The 19,301-nt window shown below is 40.6% G+C and overlaps 1 protein-coding gene across 1 annotated transcript in view; it reads left to right on the forward strand.

The window, feature by feature from the left end:
* The first annotated feature begins 8,077 nt into the window (after window positions 1-8,077).
* Window positions 8,078-19,301, forward strand: part of ATAD2B (ATPase family AAA domain containing 2B) — a 153,328-nt gene continuing 142,104 nt past the window's right edge. The window contains exon 1 of the mRNA XM_029231486.1: window positions 8,078-8,578. Within this exon, the coding sequence (XP_029087319.1) occupies window positions 8,363-8,578 (216 nt within the window). The 5' untranslated portion in view covers window positions 8,078-8,362. The remainder of the gene's footprint in view (window positions 8,579-19,301) is intronic.

Genomic DNA, 19,301 nt, shown 5'->3' on the forward strand with positions numbered 1-19,301 from the left:
AGTTGACATCTTGGACTTAGATCTAGGTATACTTATCTGGTGTAATATCTAATAGATAGAGCTCATGGTCCCAAGACCATTAACAAATAGTCCCTTTTTTTCTTACAAATTTGGAATGCTACCTTATATACCAAATCCCCATCAATGCTGAGGACTGTTCTGGGCCCTGTATTCTGGGCCTGTGTTCTGTTCTGCTGATCTATTTTTTGACTTCTGTTAACAATAGAACAATAATCAAAATACTGTAGGGTTTTTGTTATTGTTTTGGTTTGGTTTGTTTTTTTACCTTTTTTTTTTTTTTTTGCGGTACGCGGAGCTCTCACTGTTGTGTCCTCTCCCGTTGCCCAGCACAGGCTCCGGACGCGCAGGCCCAGCGGCCATGGTTCACGGGCCCAGCTGCTCCACGGCATGTGGGATCTTCCCGGACCGGGCACGAACCTGTGTCCCCTGCATCGGCAGGGGGACTCTCAACCACTGCGCCACCAGGGAAGCCCCAAGGTAGGTTTTATTGTAAAAAAATTATAGTTTTGGCCTTGTGTTTAAGTGTGTGATCAATTTGGAGTTATTCTTTCTACATAGAATGAGGTAATGGTCAAGGCTTCCCCCCCTCCCTTGCCACAGGGATATACAGTTTTTCTATTGTAGAATCATTAATTGAATAGGCTATCCTTTCTCTATTAATTACCTTGTCCTCTTTGCAAAAATCAATTAACCATATATGTGAGTTTCTTTCTGGACTCTATTCTTTTCCATTGAGCTCTTTGATTATATATCTACACTATATTATTATACCTTTGTTGTAAGACTTAAAATGAAGTAGTGTTAAGTTCTCTATTTTTGTCTTTTCCTGATTGCTTAGGTGATGATTCAGTTTCTCAATTTCTACAAAATGTCTGCTGGGATTTCGACTGGGATTGGCTTGGATCTGTTGATCAATTTGGGGATAATAATTTTCATCCTAACAATATTAAGTCATCTGGTAAATCTCTCCACTTATTTAGATCTTCCTTTTTTTCCTTAGCAGTGTTTTTTAGTTTTCAGTATATAGATTACATATTGTTCATTACAACTGTACAGAAATAAATTTTTTATAAATTGATGCCTTGTGACTTTGCTAAACTTTATCACATATTAGACCTACTAGTTTATTTATTTATTATTATTGTTTTTAAGATTTCCCATGAGATTATCATAGGACATAATAGTTCCTTCTTCATTTCCAAATTATATACCTTTTATTTACTTTTCTTTACTATTGCATTGCCTAGGACTTTCAGTCCAGTGTTGAATAGAAATGATTAGAGCAGACATCCTTGCCTTGTTCTTGAAATTAGGGGGAAAGAAATCAATTTCACCATTTATTATGATGCTGGATATAGGATTTTTTTTTTTAATTATTTTTTATTTTTGGCCGTGTCGGGTCTTAGTTGCAGCACGCAGGACCTGCGTTGAGGCATGCGGGATTTTTCATTGTGGCATGCGGGTTTCTCTCTAGTTGTGGCATACAGGCTCCAGGGTGCGTGCACTCTGTAGTTTGTGGCACGCAGGCTCTCTAGTTGAGGTGTGCGAGCTCAGTAGTTGTGGCGCGCAGCCTTGGTTGCCCTGCAGCATGTGGGATCTTAGTTCCCTGATCAGGGACCGAACCCACGTCCCCTGCATTGTAAGGAGGATTCTTTACCACTGGACCACCAGGGAAGTCCCTGTGGTGCTCTTTATAAGGCTGAGGAAGTTACCTTCTATTCCTACTTTATTGAGTTTGCTAAAATCACAAATAGATGTTGAATATGTTAAATGTTTTTTTAGATCTACTCAGATGACCTTATGGTTTTTCTTCTTTATTGTGTTGATATGGTGAATTACACTGATTATTTCAGTTTCAAATGTTTAACCAATCTTGTGTTCCTGGGGTAAATCCCACTTGGTCATGATTTATCAGTCTTTTTATATATTCATGGATTTGATTTCATAATATTTTGTTAAGGAATTTTTTTGTCTCTTTTTATATATGTATAATAATTAGTTTGTGGGTTTATTTTATGCTATTGGTTTTAATATAAGGGTTATGCTGACTTTGTAAGTGAATTGAGAAATATTTCTTCTATATTCCAAAAGAATCAGGGTTAGGGTTAGGATAAAACTGGTATTGTTTTTCCTTACATATTGGATAGAATTCACCAGTGAAGTCATCTGGGACTGGTGTAACATTTGTGGAATAGTATTTAATAACATATTTAATTCCTTTAATTAATAATATGGGTATTCAGGTTATCTATTTCTTTATGAGTGAACTTTAGTAATTAGTTTTATTTCAGGTAATTTGTCTACTTTACCTATGTTTTGGAACTTACTGGCATAAAGTTAAGTGGTTCCTTATTATTATTATTTTCTTTTTTAAAATAACTTTTTGTTCCTTATTATTTATTAGTTGTCCCTTTAAAGTTTATAGTAGAGGTTGGCAATTAGCAGCCTGTGGGCCATATATAGTCTGTGGCCTATTTATGTACATTTGTGAACTAAGAATGGTTTTTACATTTTTAAAGTATTGTTAAAAAACAAGCAAAAAACCAAAAATCAAATCAAAACAAAGAGTAAAATACACCATGGGTGGCCTGCAAAGCCTGAGATATTTACAAACTGGCCATTTACAACAAGAAAATAGTTTGCTACTTGAAGTCTAAGATCTTGAGTGATGTTTATACTTCATTCTTGAAATTTGTAATTTGGGTCTTCTCGCTTTTTTTCCCCCTTTGACTGGTCTGGCTAGTGGATTATCTTTCCTTTCTCTCTTTCTCTCTCTTTTTTTTCCTTTTTACAGAAATGAACCTTTTTTATTTTTTATTTTATTTTGGGCGTGGCACACAGCTTGCGGGATCTCATTTCCCCAACCAGGGATTGAACTTGGGCCTCTGCAGTAAAAGTGACAAATCTGAACTAATAGACCACCAGGGAACTCCCAGGAATCAACTTTTGATTTTGAATTTCTCTATTATTTGCTTTCTATTTTGTTTTATGCTGTCATATATATGATTTCCTTCCGTCTGCTTAAGTGTAATGCCTTTGAGATTCATACATTTTTGTATATATTACTGGTTAATTCCTTTTTATTGTTGAACAGTATTCCGTGTTGGATGTACCAAAGTTTGTTTAACCTTTGACCTATGAGTGACTTTTTTTTGGCTATTACAAATAAAGCTGCAATGAACTATGTTCTACAGGTTTTTATGTGGATATAATTTTCATTTCTTTGGAATAAATACATAGGGTTGCAATAGCTGGACTGTATTGTTAAGTGTATATTTAAATTTTTAAGAAACCATCAAACTGCTTTTCAGATTGGGATTTGCTGTACCATTTTGCATTCTCACCAGCAATGAATGAATAATCCAGTTTCTTTGCCTCTTCACCAGCATTTGGTATTGTTACTATTTTTTTTAGTTTTTCTAACAGGTGTGTAATAATAACTCATCATGGTCTCAATTTGCATTTCACTATTGGTTAATGATGTTGAAATCTTTCTTTTTTTCAAATATTTTATTTATTTATTTAATTTGGTTGTGCTCGGTCTTAGTTGCGGCATGCGGGCTCCTTAGTTGTGGCATGTGAACTCTTAGTTGTGGCATGCACATGGGATCTAGTTCCCTGACCAGGGGTTGAACCCAGGCCCCCTGCATTGGGAGCGTGGCGTCTTAACCACTGCGCCACCCCTGAAAACTTTCAGTATGCGTATTTTCCATCTATATATATCCTCTTACATGAAATAACTTCTGATCTTTTCCTCATTTTCTAATGGATTTTTTTTTTTTTTTTTGCGGTACGCGGGCCTCTCACTGCTGTGGCCTCTCCCGTTGTGGAGCACAGGCTCTGGACGCGCAGGCTCAGCGGCCATGGCTCACGGGCCCAGCCGCTCTGCGGCATGTAGGATCTTCCCAGACTGGGGCACAAACCCGTGTCCCCTGCATTGGCAGGCGGACTCTCTGCACCACCAAGGAAGCCCTGGATTGTTTTTTTTAATGCTGAATTTTGAGAGTTCCTTTTATATTTAAGTGAGTCCTTTGTGAGATATGTGGTCTGTAAACATTTTCTTCCAGTCTGTTGTGTGGTTTTTATAATCTTTACAGGGTCATTCACAGAGCAAAAGTCTTAAATTTGATGAGGTCCAAGTTATTGGTTTTTTTTCTTGTTTAGGTCATGCTTCACCTCTAACTCTAATCTTTTTTATTTATTTATTTATTTATTTATTTATTGGTACGTGGGCCTCTCACTGTTGTGGCCTCTCCCATTGTGGAGCACAGGCTCCGGACGCGCAGGCTCAGCGGTCATGGCTTATGGGCCCAGCCACTCCGCAGCATGTGGGATCTTCCCGGACCGGGGCACGAACCCGTGTCTCCTGCATCGGCAGGCGGACTCTCAACCGCTGCGCCACCAAGGAAGCCCCAATTTATTTTATTTATTTATTTATTTATTTATTTTGCGGTACGTGGGCCTCTCACTGTTGTGGCCTCTTCTGTCGCACAGCACAGGCTCCGGACGCACAGGCTCAGCGGCCATGGTTCACAGGCCTAGCCGCTCCGCGGCACGTGGTATCTTCTCGGACCGGGGCACAAACTCGCGTCCCCTGCATCGGCAGGCGAACTCTCAACCACTGAGCCACCAGGGAAGCCCTAATCTTTTTATTTTTATATGTTCTATCTCATTCTTTTAAAATTTATTGTCATTTTTACTTAATAATATTTTCTAATCTTTGACGTATAGTACATATCTGAATATAAAATTGTGGGTCTCATTCTGTTGTCTATTCTTTTGTGCTGGCTGGCTTTTTGTGTGTGTATGTTTTAGCTATTTTTGATGATTTGTTTTTAACTGAGTCATATTCATGAGTTTTTGCATATCCTGTTGAAGCTGCATTCTTTTGGAGATAGTTTACATTTGCCTTTGCTTTGTGCTTAGGATCACTTTTGACTTAAGCCTATTTAAATTATCGTCCTGAGGTTTTTCATACCTATCAGATTTGGTGACTTTAGTCTGTAAATCTGAGGATCCGTTTGTTGTTTTGAATTCTTAAGGGATATTTTTTTTCCCCTCTCATTCCTAGTGTAAATGTTGGGAAAGGCAGTTCTTGCAGCTTCCTGGAGATTAGTGATGGGAAGGTTGGTTGGTTGATTTCTTCATTTTTTTTATAAATTTATATTTATTTTTGGCTGCATTGGGTCCTCATTGCCGCGCGTGGACTTTCTCTACTTGCAGCGAGCAGGGGCTACTCTTTGTTGCAGTGCGCGGACTTCTAAGAATTGTGGTGGCTTCTCTTGTCATGGAGCACAGGCTCTAGGTGCATGGGCTTCAGTAGTTGTGGCACGTGGGCTCAATAATTGTGGTGCATGGGCTCTAGAGTGCAGGCTCAGTAGTTGTGGTGCATGGGCTTAGTTGCTCCACAGCATGTGGGGTCTTCCCGGACTACGGCTCGAACCCATGTCCCCTGCAATGGCAGGTGGATTCTTTACCACTGTGCCCCCAGGGAAGTCCCAGTTGGTTGATTTCTAATTCACCCTTATACTTAGGTGTATCCTTTTTTGTACCAGGATTTTGCAGGGTTATTAGGTTAGACTCTGTAACTTGAGCAGGTTCTGGACTATGTCTTCTGTCTTTCCTATCTCCTGTAGGCAGAGGAAATAGAAGATCAAATTCACTGGAGTTGAGCAAATGTACTGAAAGTGAAAGCTGTCTTTAGAGCTTTGCTTGCTTTTCTGAGTTCCTGCTGTGACTTAGTTTGTGGTCTAAGTATTCCTTAGTATCTTGCCAGCTCATACAGTTTTTAAAAAAAAATTATTTATTTTATTTATTTTTGGCTGCGTTGGGCTGTTGTTGCTGTGCGCGGGCTTTCTCTAGTTGCAGTGAGCAGGGGCTACTCTTCGTTGCAGTGTGTGGGCTTCTCACTGGGGTTGCTTCTCTTGTTGTGGAGCAAGAGCTCTAGGTGCACAGGCTTCAGTAGTTGTGGCACATGGGCTCAGTAGTTGTGGCTTGTGGGCTTAGTTGCTCTGTGGCATGTGGGTTCTTCCCGGACCAGGGCTCGAACCCATGTCCCCTGCATTGTAGGTGGATTCTTAACCACTGCGCCACCAGGGAAGCCCTCATATAGTTTTAAGTAAAGTTTAAAAACGATTTTAATTGATTTTTTCAATTATTTTCTTCAGGTCATACTGTGTAAAACAAGCAACTCTTTCATATCTTTTTCAAGCTTTCCTTTCTTTTGTCCATGTTTCCTTTCTCCATTTTGTGGTTCAAGATGCATCTCAGGAGTCATCACCTCTCAAAAGCTCCCTGCTTGAATTAGAGGTCTCTGCCTCATTCTTTCTTTCCTTCCTTCCTTCCTTCCTCCTTCCCTCTCTTTCTTTCTTTCATTTGCCTGGCACAGCATGTGGGAATATTAGTTCCCCAACCAGGGATTGAACCTGTGCCCCCTGCATTGGGGGCTGGGAGTCTTAGCCACTGGACCGCCAGGGAAGTCCCTCTGCCTTATTCTTTCTAATCACATTGTTCTGCAGCTTACTGGTTCCTTGCCTGTCTCCATTCCCTCCTTGTCTGTGACCTCTTTGAGGGCTAGAACTATGTTGTTTTCAAAAAAATCTCCATTTCCTGGCCTGACAGAGTATCTAACAGCAATTGGGGTTAGAATAAACATTTGGTGTTAGTAAATGCTATAGGTTATCATAACCTGAGTAACAATCTGGCTTTCTCGATTTAGGACTACAAATACAAACACAGAAACAAAGGAAGAAAGCACTCAAGTCCTTTGTGTGCTAATTTGCATACCATACACCTCTTCATGACACTTCAAATACTACTTAAGGCCAGCCTCTTTCTGCAGGAAATGAAATTGTTTATCCTGCTCAATGATCTCATAGGTAATTGACACAGGAAAACTCAGGTCTTCCATTATGAGGTCTCCACACCCAAAGAGGCCGGTTTTAATTTGTGGGGGAAGTGTTCTGGGGAGGGTGTGGTATGCAAATTAGTGTAAGAGGGACTTGTCTGCTTTCCTGGAATCTATTCTGATTCCCCAACAGAAAACCTATTTCCATTCCCATTGCATTATGCAGTTTTGTTGACCAACTGGGAGCTTGGATGGGTGGAATTTCTAATTTTGATGCAGCTTGTTGATTTTTACAGCACTGTTCTTGAGTCTTCAACTTTTCTTAGCGAGGCAATTTTTGGAAATGAACATAATTCTACTTACAGCATAGCTTTTCATATTAATTGCGTCCCTTAATCTTTTTCTTTGAAAGTTAAATCACACATTTTATATCCTTGTATTCAGCTTTTTGTATTCTTAATTCTTGCGCGGGCGGGGCAGCAGTGCTAAAAGAAGGCTTTTAGTACGAAGAATTCACTCTTCGTGACTACACCTTAGGTCCGGCTAAGGTTATAGAAATCGTCAGTGCCTTGCTTTGTTTAAAGAGGCAGGGTTCCAGCGTTTGCTCTTTCTTAAGCTTATCGTGTGCCAGATACGGCACAGATAAATTTTATCTCAGTTATCATTCACATTTTTACAGCCGTGAAAAGTACAACTCAAGTTCAGTGTCTTGCCTTGGGTATCCCTGGGATTCCAACTCAGGTAACAGCGCCCTCGTCTTCACCGGTCCCCCTCCATCCCCCACCTTTTCGGGTAGTTCCTCGCTCCATCGAGGCCACCTGGGATGATGCTGGGGGTGCGGGGGTAGTCGTTCCTGGCAGGCTACGAAGACTCCACGACCGAACTACACGGCGCTAGCTAATCCCGCGCGCATTCTGGTTTTTCCCATCCCCCCACTTCCTAGGCGGCCGCCAGACCTGGAAACCATAGAGCTGAAACAGTCCAGAGCGTCCCTTCCGTGGCCGTCGAGCGCTGACGGCGCGCCGTTGGGCGGGGCCTACTGGCGGGGCGGGGGAAGAGGAGGGAGAGCCGGCAAGGAAAGGGCTGGCCGGCCTTGCAGCGCCCCGCAGCGGCCAAGTCGGAAGAGGTCTTGTCGGCCCTGCGGCGCTGGAGCCCTGACGCACGGAGCTCGAGAGCGAGAACGGGAGAGAAAGGGGTAGAAATGGCGGCTCCGCTTGGCTCCCGCTGAGTAGGTTGAAGCCGGCGGAGGGTCTGAGCTCTTGGCCTGGAACATCGCTCTCGTCTCCCGCTACCTGCCTTCGCACGCCGACTTCCCTTCCTTTGCCCTACCCTCGCCTGTCCTCGTCTGCGCTGCGCAGAGTCCGGGTCGTCTTGTCTTTCCCGGCCCGGCTCCACTAGCCCTGACTGCCCGGCAGGCGGGCCGGCCTTCCTCGGCTCTCCCCGGCGCGGCGGGCGCCGCGGGCGCGGCGTGGACCCCGTCCTCCTGGCTGGACCATGGTGAACACCCGGAAGAGCTCTCTGCGGCTTCTCGGATCTAAGTCGCCTGGGCCCGGGCCTGGGCCTGGGGCCGGAGTAGAGCCTGGGGCGACCGGAGGCAGCAGCCATTTCATCTCCTCTCGGACCCGCTCCTCCAAGACCCGCGCTGCCAGCTGCCCCGCCGCCAAGGCCGGGGGAAGTGGCGGCGCCGGCGTCGCTCTGGATGAGGCCCGGGTAAGAGCGCGGCAGCCCGAGTCCGGAGGCTTGCGAGTCGGCCCGGCCGCCGGGGCTTTGTCTGGCCGGGTTGGGGCAACAAGCCTCCAGTGGAGACCGCTCGGGCGGCCGGAGACCGGGTCTGCGGGTGCGTTGGAGGATGGCAGCCGGCTAGGTAGGGCCACGACAGCTTTGCTGGCCCCGCTCTTTTGTGTAAAGAACAGGACTTGAGTCCAGGGGAGAGGGCTATGGGGGGGGGGTGCCTTTTCGGGGACATTAGAACAGCCTGCTTTCCGTGTCCTTGTCCTGCCTGAGAGGGGAATTCTAGGGGAGCAAGAGCGAAGGGCCAGAGTTCCCGGGTGGAAGGGTTGGAGAGAAGTGAAAGTTTTATGCGGTGTCAAACCCTTCCTGTAAGTGTGTGAGCTCCTGCCGGTGTCTAACTCCAGCTTACTCTCAAACTGTTTGGGGGTGGTTCAAGTTTGTGAGGAAGTGAACGGAGAGCTCCAGTTGGCAGCCAGGCAGGGATGGTGAAAAAAGTTTGGAGCTGCTCTGACACCAACTTTAAAAACAAAATCAACACTATCGCCTCTCCAGGCAGGAGCGATCAAACGTGATGTTTAGCTGGAGAATCAGCCAGCCAGCGAACCAGGGTTCTAGTAGGGACTCGGTAGAGCTTTCTAGTAGAGCCTTCAGGTCACAAAAGCGGCACGTCGAAAGAAACGTGTCGAATATTATAGATAGTAGGCACTATCATCTCCAAATTGTTTGGTGTCTTGGATGTCTCCATTTTTGCTTTAGGAATAGTTTATAAAAGGTGAATTAACACCATCGTCCTACTACTGCGAAAGTGACATTTGAAGAAGACCGGTGATGATTTAGTATTTTTTTTTTTAAAGTGGTAGATCTTGAAATTTATTACAGGGTAAGGCTCTAAGCTAGCACGTATGTTTTATCACTTTAAAGGAATTGATAAGGTTGTGTTATGAGATTGGTTATGAATTCAGAAAAGAGTGTTGCATCTGTCTAGAGAGAGGCTAATTTTCTAAGTAATTTGACTGGAACTTGTTCATTTAACATAGTCCTTTAAATCCACATCATTTTGTTATTCTTAGGGCAGGAAAGCAATATTTCATTTTCTGTAGGGGCCTACAAGATTATGTTGGCATACAAGTACAAATTATGTACAAATTATATTAAATACAAATTATAAATACAAATTATGTATTTTTTTCTCTGTATCTCATACTGTTCTGCCACTAATCAGAATGAACCAAGGCAAATACAATAGACATATTTTACTGTACTTATCTGAAATATGTTGTATCTTTGAAAATATAATTGGCCTTTATTTTGCTAAAAATCTGGAACATATTTTAAAAATTGCTTTATGAGTAGACTTATTTTGGGTCTTATAGCTAGCTCTCTTAGGTTGAAATAAGAAAGCTAAATCTGAAAGTTGTGCAAACTATTCAGAATAATTACAGACTTTCTGTAGAAATTATTGCAAACATGTACAGACTTTCTGTAGAAATTATTGCAAACATGTACAAGCTTACTGACTTTATGAAGCTAACATATATTTTAAAATAAAAGTAATTTAAGAAGGGTTTGTCCTGTATCCTTAAGGACAAATAAAATATTTAGAGTGTAAGCATTTAATTGTATAATGCTATGAATGCCTAGCCTATTAGAGCAGTGTCTCGTTTATGTGAATCAATTAGCTCATCTGTCACTGATCATTTTGTGGTCCCGTTTTTGAATTCATGGATATTATGCTGTCCTTACCCCCTGAGGAATAAGGTGAGGTAATTTGTCAAGCAGCTGTTATGGAGATGTTAAAAGGCAAGGAATCAATAATCTAATGTAGAAATGAACATGCGGTAGCTTTTCAATTGCTAGAAGAATGAAAGCTATTAGAGCTCTTTCTAGAAGGATACTAATGAAACTTTGTTTCAAAGGTCTTTTTAAAATGTATTAAAAGACCATGAACAACAGGCCAGTGGAGACTTACTTTGAAACATTTGTTTTTCAGTTTTAAGAAGGTTGATATTTTGACCCTAGTAGATGATGGAATGATCTAATTGCTTTCTCCCAGAAATTTAAGAGATTTACTAATCCTATGTTGTGATTGGTCCTTTAGAAGAACATAAGTTATAATTCCGAATTTAAGTTTATGTATATTTATGAAGCCGGTTGTATATTTCCTTGTTGTATATTTCTGAAATGGGTTGATTTGAGTTTGGTAAGCTCTTGCTTTCAAGTTTGTTTTATGTTATAAGAATCTAGCACTCCTGATTTCACCCGTTCTGGTGTACCTAAAGGCACCCTCTGTGTCTGTGGTGTCTTAGACATTTGCTGTCATCTGTAAAGACTTATTTGGTGGAAAATGGGGTTGCTCATGCCGTTACTTTAGGAGACTTATTTTTGTAGGAAGAAATGTGTTCGTCTTGATACGATATAAATTGAAGAGTTTCCCTTTTTTCTATTTTTGTGTGATATTCTTCACTTTACAGTTGATGCTGATTTCCACCCACCCCGAGCCCTGACTCTTTTTAGACTATTTCATCCACTGTGTCTAGAGACATTTTATTTGCTCTAAAAAGCCTTAGGACCATGATCTGTCATAGCTTTGCTTTCCCCCCAAGTGTGTGTAGGGTGGGGAAATACACACATGGTACATTCTGTAGGTTATTAGAATGATTTTTTTGTGCCTATACTTTAATGTCAAGTTGACTTGTGCTCTGCAGTTAGTTGTATAATAATTACTGCTATATATTGATACTTGGCTTTTTTGTTTAACATGTATAAAACTTCACCTCTTTTAGGTTAATCTAAACGTCAGTAATTAGCATTTATTTGCTTCACCTAAGAGTCACTCTTGGCAAACTAATACTGTAGTCACAGAACTGGAAAGCAGTCTTTGAAAATATTTCAACTCTTTTTCTACCTCTTTTAGGCCTGTTTGTTGGTACTTTTGGCTTGTCACTAGCTTTTTGTATTTTTTGAGCTTTTTTGAATCCACATCTTAGTTGAGAGAATCAAAATACATATTTTAAGTAACTTTATAGGTAAATTTGTTTGATTTTTGATTTTATTTTTAGAAAATAACCTCTCAATCCTTCTTTAATATGCTCTTTTATCATTCTGTACTTATTCTTTTCCAACATTCATTCGTTTGCCAATGTAACAGAAGCAGAGTGGTGGAAATTGAGGGTTAAACATGGAAAAGAAGTCTGAGAGGGAAATGTAACCATGTATATAACTCTCAGATGAGTAGGGAAAAATACAAGTTCCTCAGAGTAGAGCAAGTTTTTCCTTATTATCAGATTCATATATGGGGCTTCCCTGGTGGCACAGTGGTTAAGAATCTGCCTGCCAATGCAGGGGACATGGGTTCGAGCTCTGGTCCAGGAAGATCCCACATGCCGTGGAGCATCTAAGCCCGTGAGCCACAGCTACTGAAGCCCGCGCGCGTAGAGTCCGTGTGCCACAAGAGAAGCCACTGCAGTGAGAAGCCCGCGCGCAGTGAGAAGCCCGCGCACCGCAACGAAGAGTAGCCTCCACTCGCCCCACTAGAGAAAGCCTGCCTGCAGCAATGAAGACCCAACGCAGCCAAAAATAAAATAAATAAATTTATGAAAAAAGAAAATAATCTTACCTTAAAAAAAAATTCATATAGAGCAGCATATGGGTGATATTGAGTAATGTTGTAAAACAATTTCCCTGTCACAGTTTTGAACCAAAGCTATGCTATAGAGTTCATAGGATTATCTCCGGTATCCAACTGAAAATGCAACTTTAAAAAATTCATAGCTGATTCACTTTGTTATACAGCAGAAACTAACACAACATTGTAAAGCAGTTATACTCCAATAAAGATGTTTAAAAAAAGATAAAATAAAAAAATTAAAATGTCAAAAAAAAGAGAGGGAAATGTGAAAAAAAATTCAGTTTTTGGCCATTTCTGTAGTTCAAATATACAAACTTGCAGTTTTTTAGGTCAAGGATGAAATTTACACTTGTAGAAGTGAATGCATATTAATTCCTTAAATCATTTTCCCTGGCAAATAATCTTTTTAACCATCCTTGATTGCATGTCTTCTAAATACCTAATTATAGATAAACCTGTAACCTCTGAAAGCTAGGTGGACAGGTGGTAGGATTAATACTTGTTATGAGAACTAAGGAGCCCAACCAGTGTCTGCACCTGAATGGGGTGTGATCCTGTCTCTTTAAGGTTCCACTTCAGAAAAGTGCCGCATTACTTTGAATTATGTATTTGGTATTTTTTTTGGACATACATAATGAAGTTTGATTTCTTGATATTTGGGTTTTTGATCTTGTACTAGGAATATTTTATATATCTGTTATGTCTCTGTGCTGGGGGAGGATTTTGTGAAAAATGAGTTGAGTAAAAAGCATACGGAATTTTGGATAAAAAGTTCTATGGAAGTACAGAGTTAGGGGGAAAAAACATGTAAAATGTGTTAACTTTATTTAAATATGAGCTAGACAGTTTTTAGAGACGTAACTATTGTGTGTGGCTTATATCAAACAATAGAAAAGTTATCTGTTAAAATTAATAGACTGTGATTTGTATTAGCTTTTAGATACTTTGAGCATATGCTGTAAGATTCTGAACTTCAGATGCTTTTGAACTGTATTTTGGTATAAGATTTTTTTTTTTTCATTTTTAGATTGTTATTGTAGTTTTATCTGGAGGTAGAATATATGCCTTTGGTTAAAGTCTTTCTCTCCTAGACTCTTCTATTAGAGTAGGCTGTAAGCTCCCTGGGACCAGCCACTGTATCTTTCTTCCCGACTGCTGCATTCCCAGGGCCTAATGCATCATCTGGCATATAGAAGGTGCTTAATAAATATTGATACTTGTTAAATGAATGAATGAATAGCATATTAAGGAGCCGATCTAGTATGTGAAAATTGTGTTGATTGGACTCTGAGAATAGAGGGTAAATAAACCATAGCCCCTACCTTCAGAGCTCTAAGTATGCACACGGTATACACATGAGAAATTATTAACAGGATAAATCAGTTCAAGATAGGGGCCAGGGCTTCTCTGGTAGCGCAGTGGTTGAGAGTCCGCCTGCTGATGCAGGGGACACGGGTTCGTGCCCCGGTCCGGGAAGATCCCACATGCCGCGGAGCGGCTAGGCCTGTGAGCCATGGCCGCTGAGCCTCTGCGTCTGGAGCCTGTGCTCCGCAACGGGAGAGGCTACAACAATGAGAGGACCACGTACCGCAAAAAAAAAAAAAAAAAAAATCTGAAAAAGTGGAGAAGGATGCCATTGTACAGTCAGAAAATACTGTACGCACTGTGTATAGACAGATTTTTACTAGAATATCTGGAGTTGTGGTGTCTAGTATTGAGACTGGAAGTATGAACAGTAGCCTATAGGGATATGAAATATAGGACAGTGACTTTTCAGTAATTGCTTTGCTGCCTGATTTCACGGGGTGCGTGTAGGGAGAGGAGCAGGCATATCACGTAGAGACCACTCTTTGGCAATATTTTTGCTTCCCAGTATTTTAAAGATGGCTTGGGTAAAAAACCCCTATAAAAAGACTAAGCCTGAGGCCTTGTGGTCTCCAGTGTACTTGTGCTGCCATCTTTCCCTCTACTTGGTGATACTGATTTATCAGTGTGTACATTTATTTTATGCTCTAGGAATCTATTTATCTCTGGGGTAGGTAAGTGTTTTCCATTTGTAAAAAATGTTTCATACTTTAAACCTGTTGAAAAGACATTATATGGTATATTTATATATGATGATACATACTATTGATTAAAATATGTTTAGCGTTATTAGTTTCTATCTGTATTCTAGGACCCAAATTGGGATCTCTGAAACAGTGGTGCTTCAGATACCCTTAGAATGAAGTGTTCTCTAATCTTGCCAGATAGGAACTTGGAAGTCATTGAGTTTAACTTTTGGTAGTGAGACTTGCTTATTCCTTTGTTCTTTCATTCAATCAATAAATATTTATCAACCAGCTACTACGTTAAAGTGTTAAGTGCCATGTAGACAAACATTTTGTCTCTTTGGTTCATTGTTATAGGGCTGCCATGTTGCAAAAGTCAAGGAGGCACCATTCACACTATAGTCTGTGTTACTGGCTCCCCCTGGAATTGTGCAATGTACTCCTTGTATGTTACATACTGCAATTCAATACCCAGAAGTGGAATAGAGTATATGTGTACTTAAATATTATCTCTAGATTTGTTGTTCTGGTCTCCATTTTAGGAGTAGTGTATAGGAGTTCATATATCCCTACACCCCTGCCAGTATTTGTCAATATCTAGCTTTTTAATTGCTTTTCTTTGATTATCAATGAGAATGGGCAACTCTTTATGTCCCAGTAATTTTTTTTTTAAATTTTATTTTGGTTGTGTTGGGTCTTAGTTGCAGCCGGCAGGCTCCTTAGTTGTGGCATGTGTGCTCCTTAGTTACGGCCGGCGGGCTCCTTAGTTGTGGCATGCAAACTCTTAGTTGCGGCACGCATGTGGGATCTAGTTCCCTGACCAGGGATCGAACCGGAGTCCCATGCATTGGAAGGCGGATTCTTAACCACTACGCCACCAGGAAAGCCCCTGTCTATAGTAATTCTTTAAAAAATTTCTTCATCTTTAAAATGCTTGTTAATATTTTTGTTTTCTACTGGAGTTGCTATTTTTGTTGTGTTTTCCAAGAGTATTATAGATCAGTGGCTTTTAACCTTTTTTGTGCCATAGTAAGGGATACTTTTTATGTTGTGATGCTGTACACACATACAGTTTTACTTTTCCTGTTTAGGTCTTTGATTTATTTTATTCATTCTACTAGACAACCTATACTTTGTAGCGCCACTTTATAATATACCATGTTCCCATATATATTCTGCTTTGATCTCTGTATTCTTTTTTGTTGGTTTATTTATTCTTACGGCAGTATCATACTGTTTCTGTGACTGTGGTTTTGAGGTATGTCTTAATATCCTAAAAGGCAAGTTCTTCCTCTTTGTTATTTTCAAAGTTGACTTACATAGTCAAAGATTTTGGTATATATTTCCAGTTAAGATTATGGACTTCCTTTAAAGATCCAACTAGAACTTTGACTTTCTTAAAAAAATATTTACTTGTTTTATTTATTTTCCTCTCTTCTTTCTTCCTTCCTCCTTCCCTCCCTCCCTCCCTCCCTTCCTTCCTTCGTCCTTCCTTTCTTTCTTTCTTCTCTCCCTCCCTCCCTCCCTTCTTTCTTTCTTCCTTCCTTCCTTCCTTCCTTTCTTGTTACATCGGGTCTTAGTTGCGGCACGCGGGCTCTTTGTTATAGCGTGCGGGCTTCTCCCTAGTTGTTGTGTGTGAGCTTCCCTCTAGTTGTGGTGCGTGGGCTCCAGGGTGCATGGGCTCTGTAGTTTGCGGCACGCAGGCTCTCTCCTTGAGGCGCGTGAGCTCAGTAGTTGTGGTGCGTGGGCTTAGTTGCCCCACGACATGTGGGATCTTAGTTCCCTGACCAGGGATCGAACCTGCGTCCCCTGAATTGGAAGGCTCATTCTTTACCACTGGACCATCGGGGAAGTCCCATAGAATTTTGATTTAGAAATTTAAAATTTTTAATTTAATTTTTTATTTTGTTTATTTATTTTGGCCGCTCTGTGTGGCTTGTGGGATTTTTGTTCTTCCACCAGGGATTGAACCCGGGCCCTTGGCAGTGAAAACATGGAGTCCTAAGCACTGAAGCACCAGGGAATTCCCCCAATTTTGATTGGGAATGTTTTTGAATTCCTAGATTAATTTACAGAGAATCAACACTTTCATATTAAGTTGTCCATGAGCAAGGAACAGCTCTCACATAGCATAGTTTGCATATTTTTCTTGTGGAATTTGATGCTTTTTTTGGTGACCTAATATATTGTCAATTTTGGTAAACATTCTTTGTGTGCTTGGGAAAAATGTATATATTCTATTAGATGTAGAAAAATGTAAATATATATATATAAGTATATATATATGATGGAAAACATTGAGATGGAAAAATATTACAGTGTGAATTTATTGATTGTTCAGATACTCAAATATCCAATTTTGTCCCTTATTAAGATTCTACCTAGGGAGTTCCCTGGTGTCCTAGTGGTTAGGACTCTGGGCTTTCACTGCCATGGCCTGGGTTCAATCCCTAGTCGGGGAACTGAAATCCTGCAAGCCGCGAGGTGTGGCTGGAAAAAAAAAAAAAGATTCTACCTAATTTTTTTATTGTTCGGATTCTTCTGGTATACATATACATATATATATTACATAAACTTTTCTTTTAATTTTAGAATAGTTTGTAATTTTCTTCCTTTTTTAAAAAGATTTATTTATTTATTTATTTATTTATTTTTGGCTGCGTCAGGTCTTAGTTGTGGCACGTGGGATCTTTGTTGAGGCATGCAGGATCTTTTGTTTTGGCTCGCAGGCTTCTCTCAAGTTGTGGCTTGTGGGTTTTCTCTTCTCTAGTCGTGGCGTGCAGACTGGGCGGGTGGGCTCTGTAGTTTGCAGCACGCAGGCTCTATAGTTGAGGTGCGTGAGCTCAGTGGTTGTGGTGCGCGGGCTTAGTTGCCCCATGGCATGTGGGATCTTAGTTCCCTGACCAAGGATTGAACCCGTGTCCTCTGCATTGCAAGGCAGATTCTCTACCACTGGACCACCAGGGAAGTCCCTCTAATTTTCTTCTTGCTTTATTCTTTGATCTACTAGTTATCTAAAAGTATATTGTTTACTTTTCCAAATTGTTGAGCGTTTATTTTCTAATTACCTTTTTGGTATTTACTTCCAGTTTAATACTCCTGTACTCAGAGAACATAGTCCATATGATTTATTTTATTTTTAAAAATTTTATGGGCTCCCTGGTGGCGCAGTGGTTGAGAGTCTGCCTGCCGATGCAGGGGACGCGGGTTTGTGCCCCGGTCCGGGAAGATCCCACATGTCGCGGAGTGGCTGGGCCCGTGAGCCATGGCCGCTGAGCCTGCGCTTCCGGAGCCTGTGCTCCACAATGGGAGAGGCCACAACAGTCAGAGGCCCGCGTACCGCAAAAAAAAAAAAAATGTATTGGAGTATAGTTGATTTACAGTATTGTGTTTTCCATATGATTTTGATCTTTTGAAATTTGTTATGACTTATTTTTGTCACCCTGTTTATGGTTAGTTTTGGTAATTGTTCCACGTGCACTTGAAAAGAATGTGAATTCTGCCATCGGCGGTCCAGTGTTAGAGATATGTCCACTAGACCATGTTTGTGCATCTTCTGGTTTTAAAGTTTTCCTTTTTGTGTGTGTGTGTGATTGCTCTTAAGACCTAAATGTCTGTTTATTAACTCTTTTCTTAAAAAAATTATATTTCCTCTAACCACATACTCTTTAACATACTCTTGTAATGTTCTACCTCCCTTCTTGCCCTATATTGTCTAGAATTTTTGTTCTGACTTTTTTATGGGTATAAGTACTTTTTCTTTTTGTTGGAGTTTTTTTCCAATAACAATAAATTTCACTAAGGTACCAGTTTATCTTACTTTTTATGTCTTTGCATTATTATTCTGTATTTATTTCTCTTCTTTGTGAATGCTTCCTCCAAGAATATTTTCAGTCTGGGACTTTTTGTGACAAACTTTCTGAGGCATTACATGCCTGAGAATATTTTCATTATGCTCTTTAATTTAATTTAAATGAATTTAATTTAATTCATTTAATTTAAATGAAAACTTGGCTTGATACAAAATTCTAGGTCCAGTACTTTAAGAATGTTACTTTATTGTCATCTTGTATTCAGTGTTACTCTTGAAGTTTGATGTTTGTCTGATTCTTTTGTAGGTGTTCTTTCTCTTTTGAAACTTTGTAGAATTTTTTGGTCTTATTTTTCATAAATTTTACTGTATTTTAGGTGTGGGTTTTTCCATCACTCTCTTGTTTGGCAATCTTAGATCTTTTAGTCTGCGGTTTTTCATCTATTTGATTGTGGTAAATTTATTTCTTAATGGTAATCTAAAATTCTTATTATTTCTTCAACTATTCTCTCTCTTTTTCATTCCTCCTGGAACTCATTTTATTCAGATGTTGGCACCTAGAAAAATTTTGTCTCTAAACTGATAATAAAGCAAACTTTTTAAAGCACTTTTGATGGCATGCTGGAGAACTTTACTGACAGTTATTTGAGTAAACAAGACTTGGTGCTTCTTGTTGCAGACCTCTGTTGACCATTTGGTACCTGTGTGTCAAGTGGCCCACTTGTCAGGGGATAAAGCCTTGAAGTTGCTTGATGAAAGTTCATTTCCTTTACGACTTAGTAACATCCTTTATCTAACGCATACTTCAGTGCTCACACTTAGGGTGAGTGTTGCAGTTGTGTACTTGATTGTGCAAGTTAAGGGAATCTACTTTTAAAAAACAAAACTGGGCTTCCCTGGTGGCGCAGTGGTTGAGAGTCCCCCTGCCGATGCAGGGGACACGGGTTTGTACCCCAGACCGGGAAGATCCCACATGCCGCGGACCGGCTGGGCCCGTGAGCCGTGGCCGCTGAGCCTGCGCGTCTGGAGCCTGTGCTCCGCAACGGGAGAGGCCCCAACAGTGAGAGGCCCGCGTACCGCAAAAAACAGAAAACAAAAACCACAAAACTACGCCCTGGTGCAGAGCTATACCTCCTTAATCAGTGACACATTATAATAATTTAAAATGTGTATATAGAGACAGTAGGAGAAACTTCTTTGAGATGTGCAAAC

This window comes from Monodon monoceros, unplaced genomic scaffold (assembly GCF_005190385.1).
Source record: "Monodon monoceros isolate NGI ecotype Baffin Bay Population unplaced genomic scaffold, NGI_Narwhal_1 Super_Scaffold_19, whole genome shotgun sequence".
NCBI classification, from domain to species: domain Eukaryota; kingdom Metazoa; phylum Chordata; class Mammalia; order Artiodactyla; family Monodontidae; genus Monodon; species Monodon monoceros.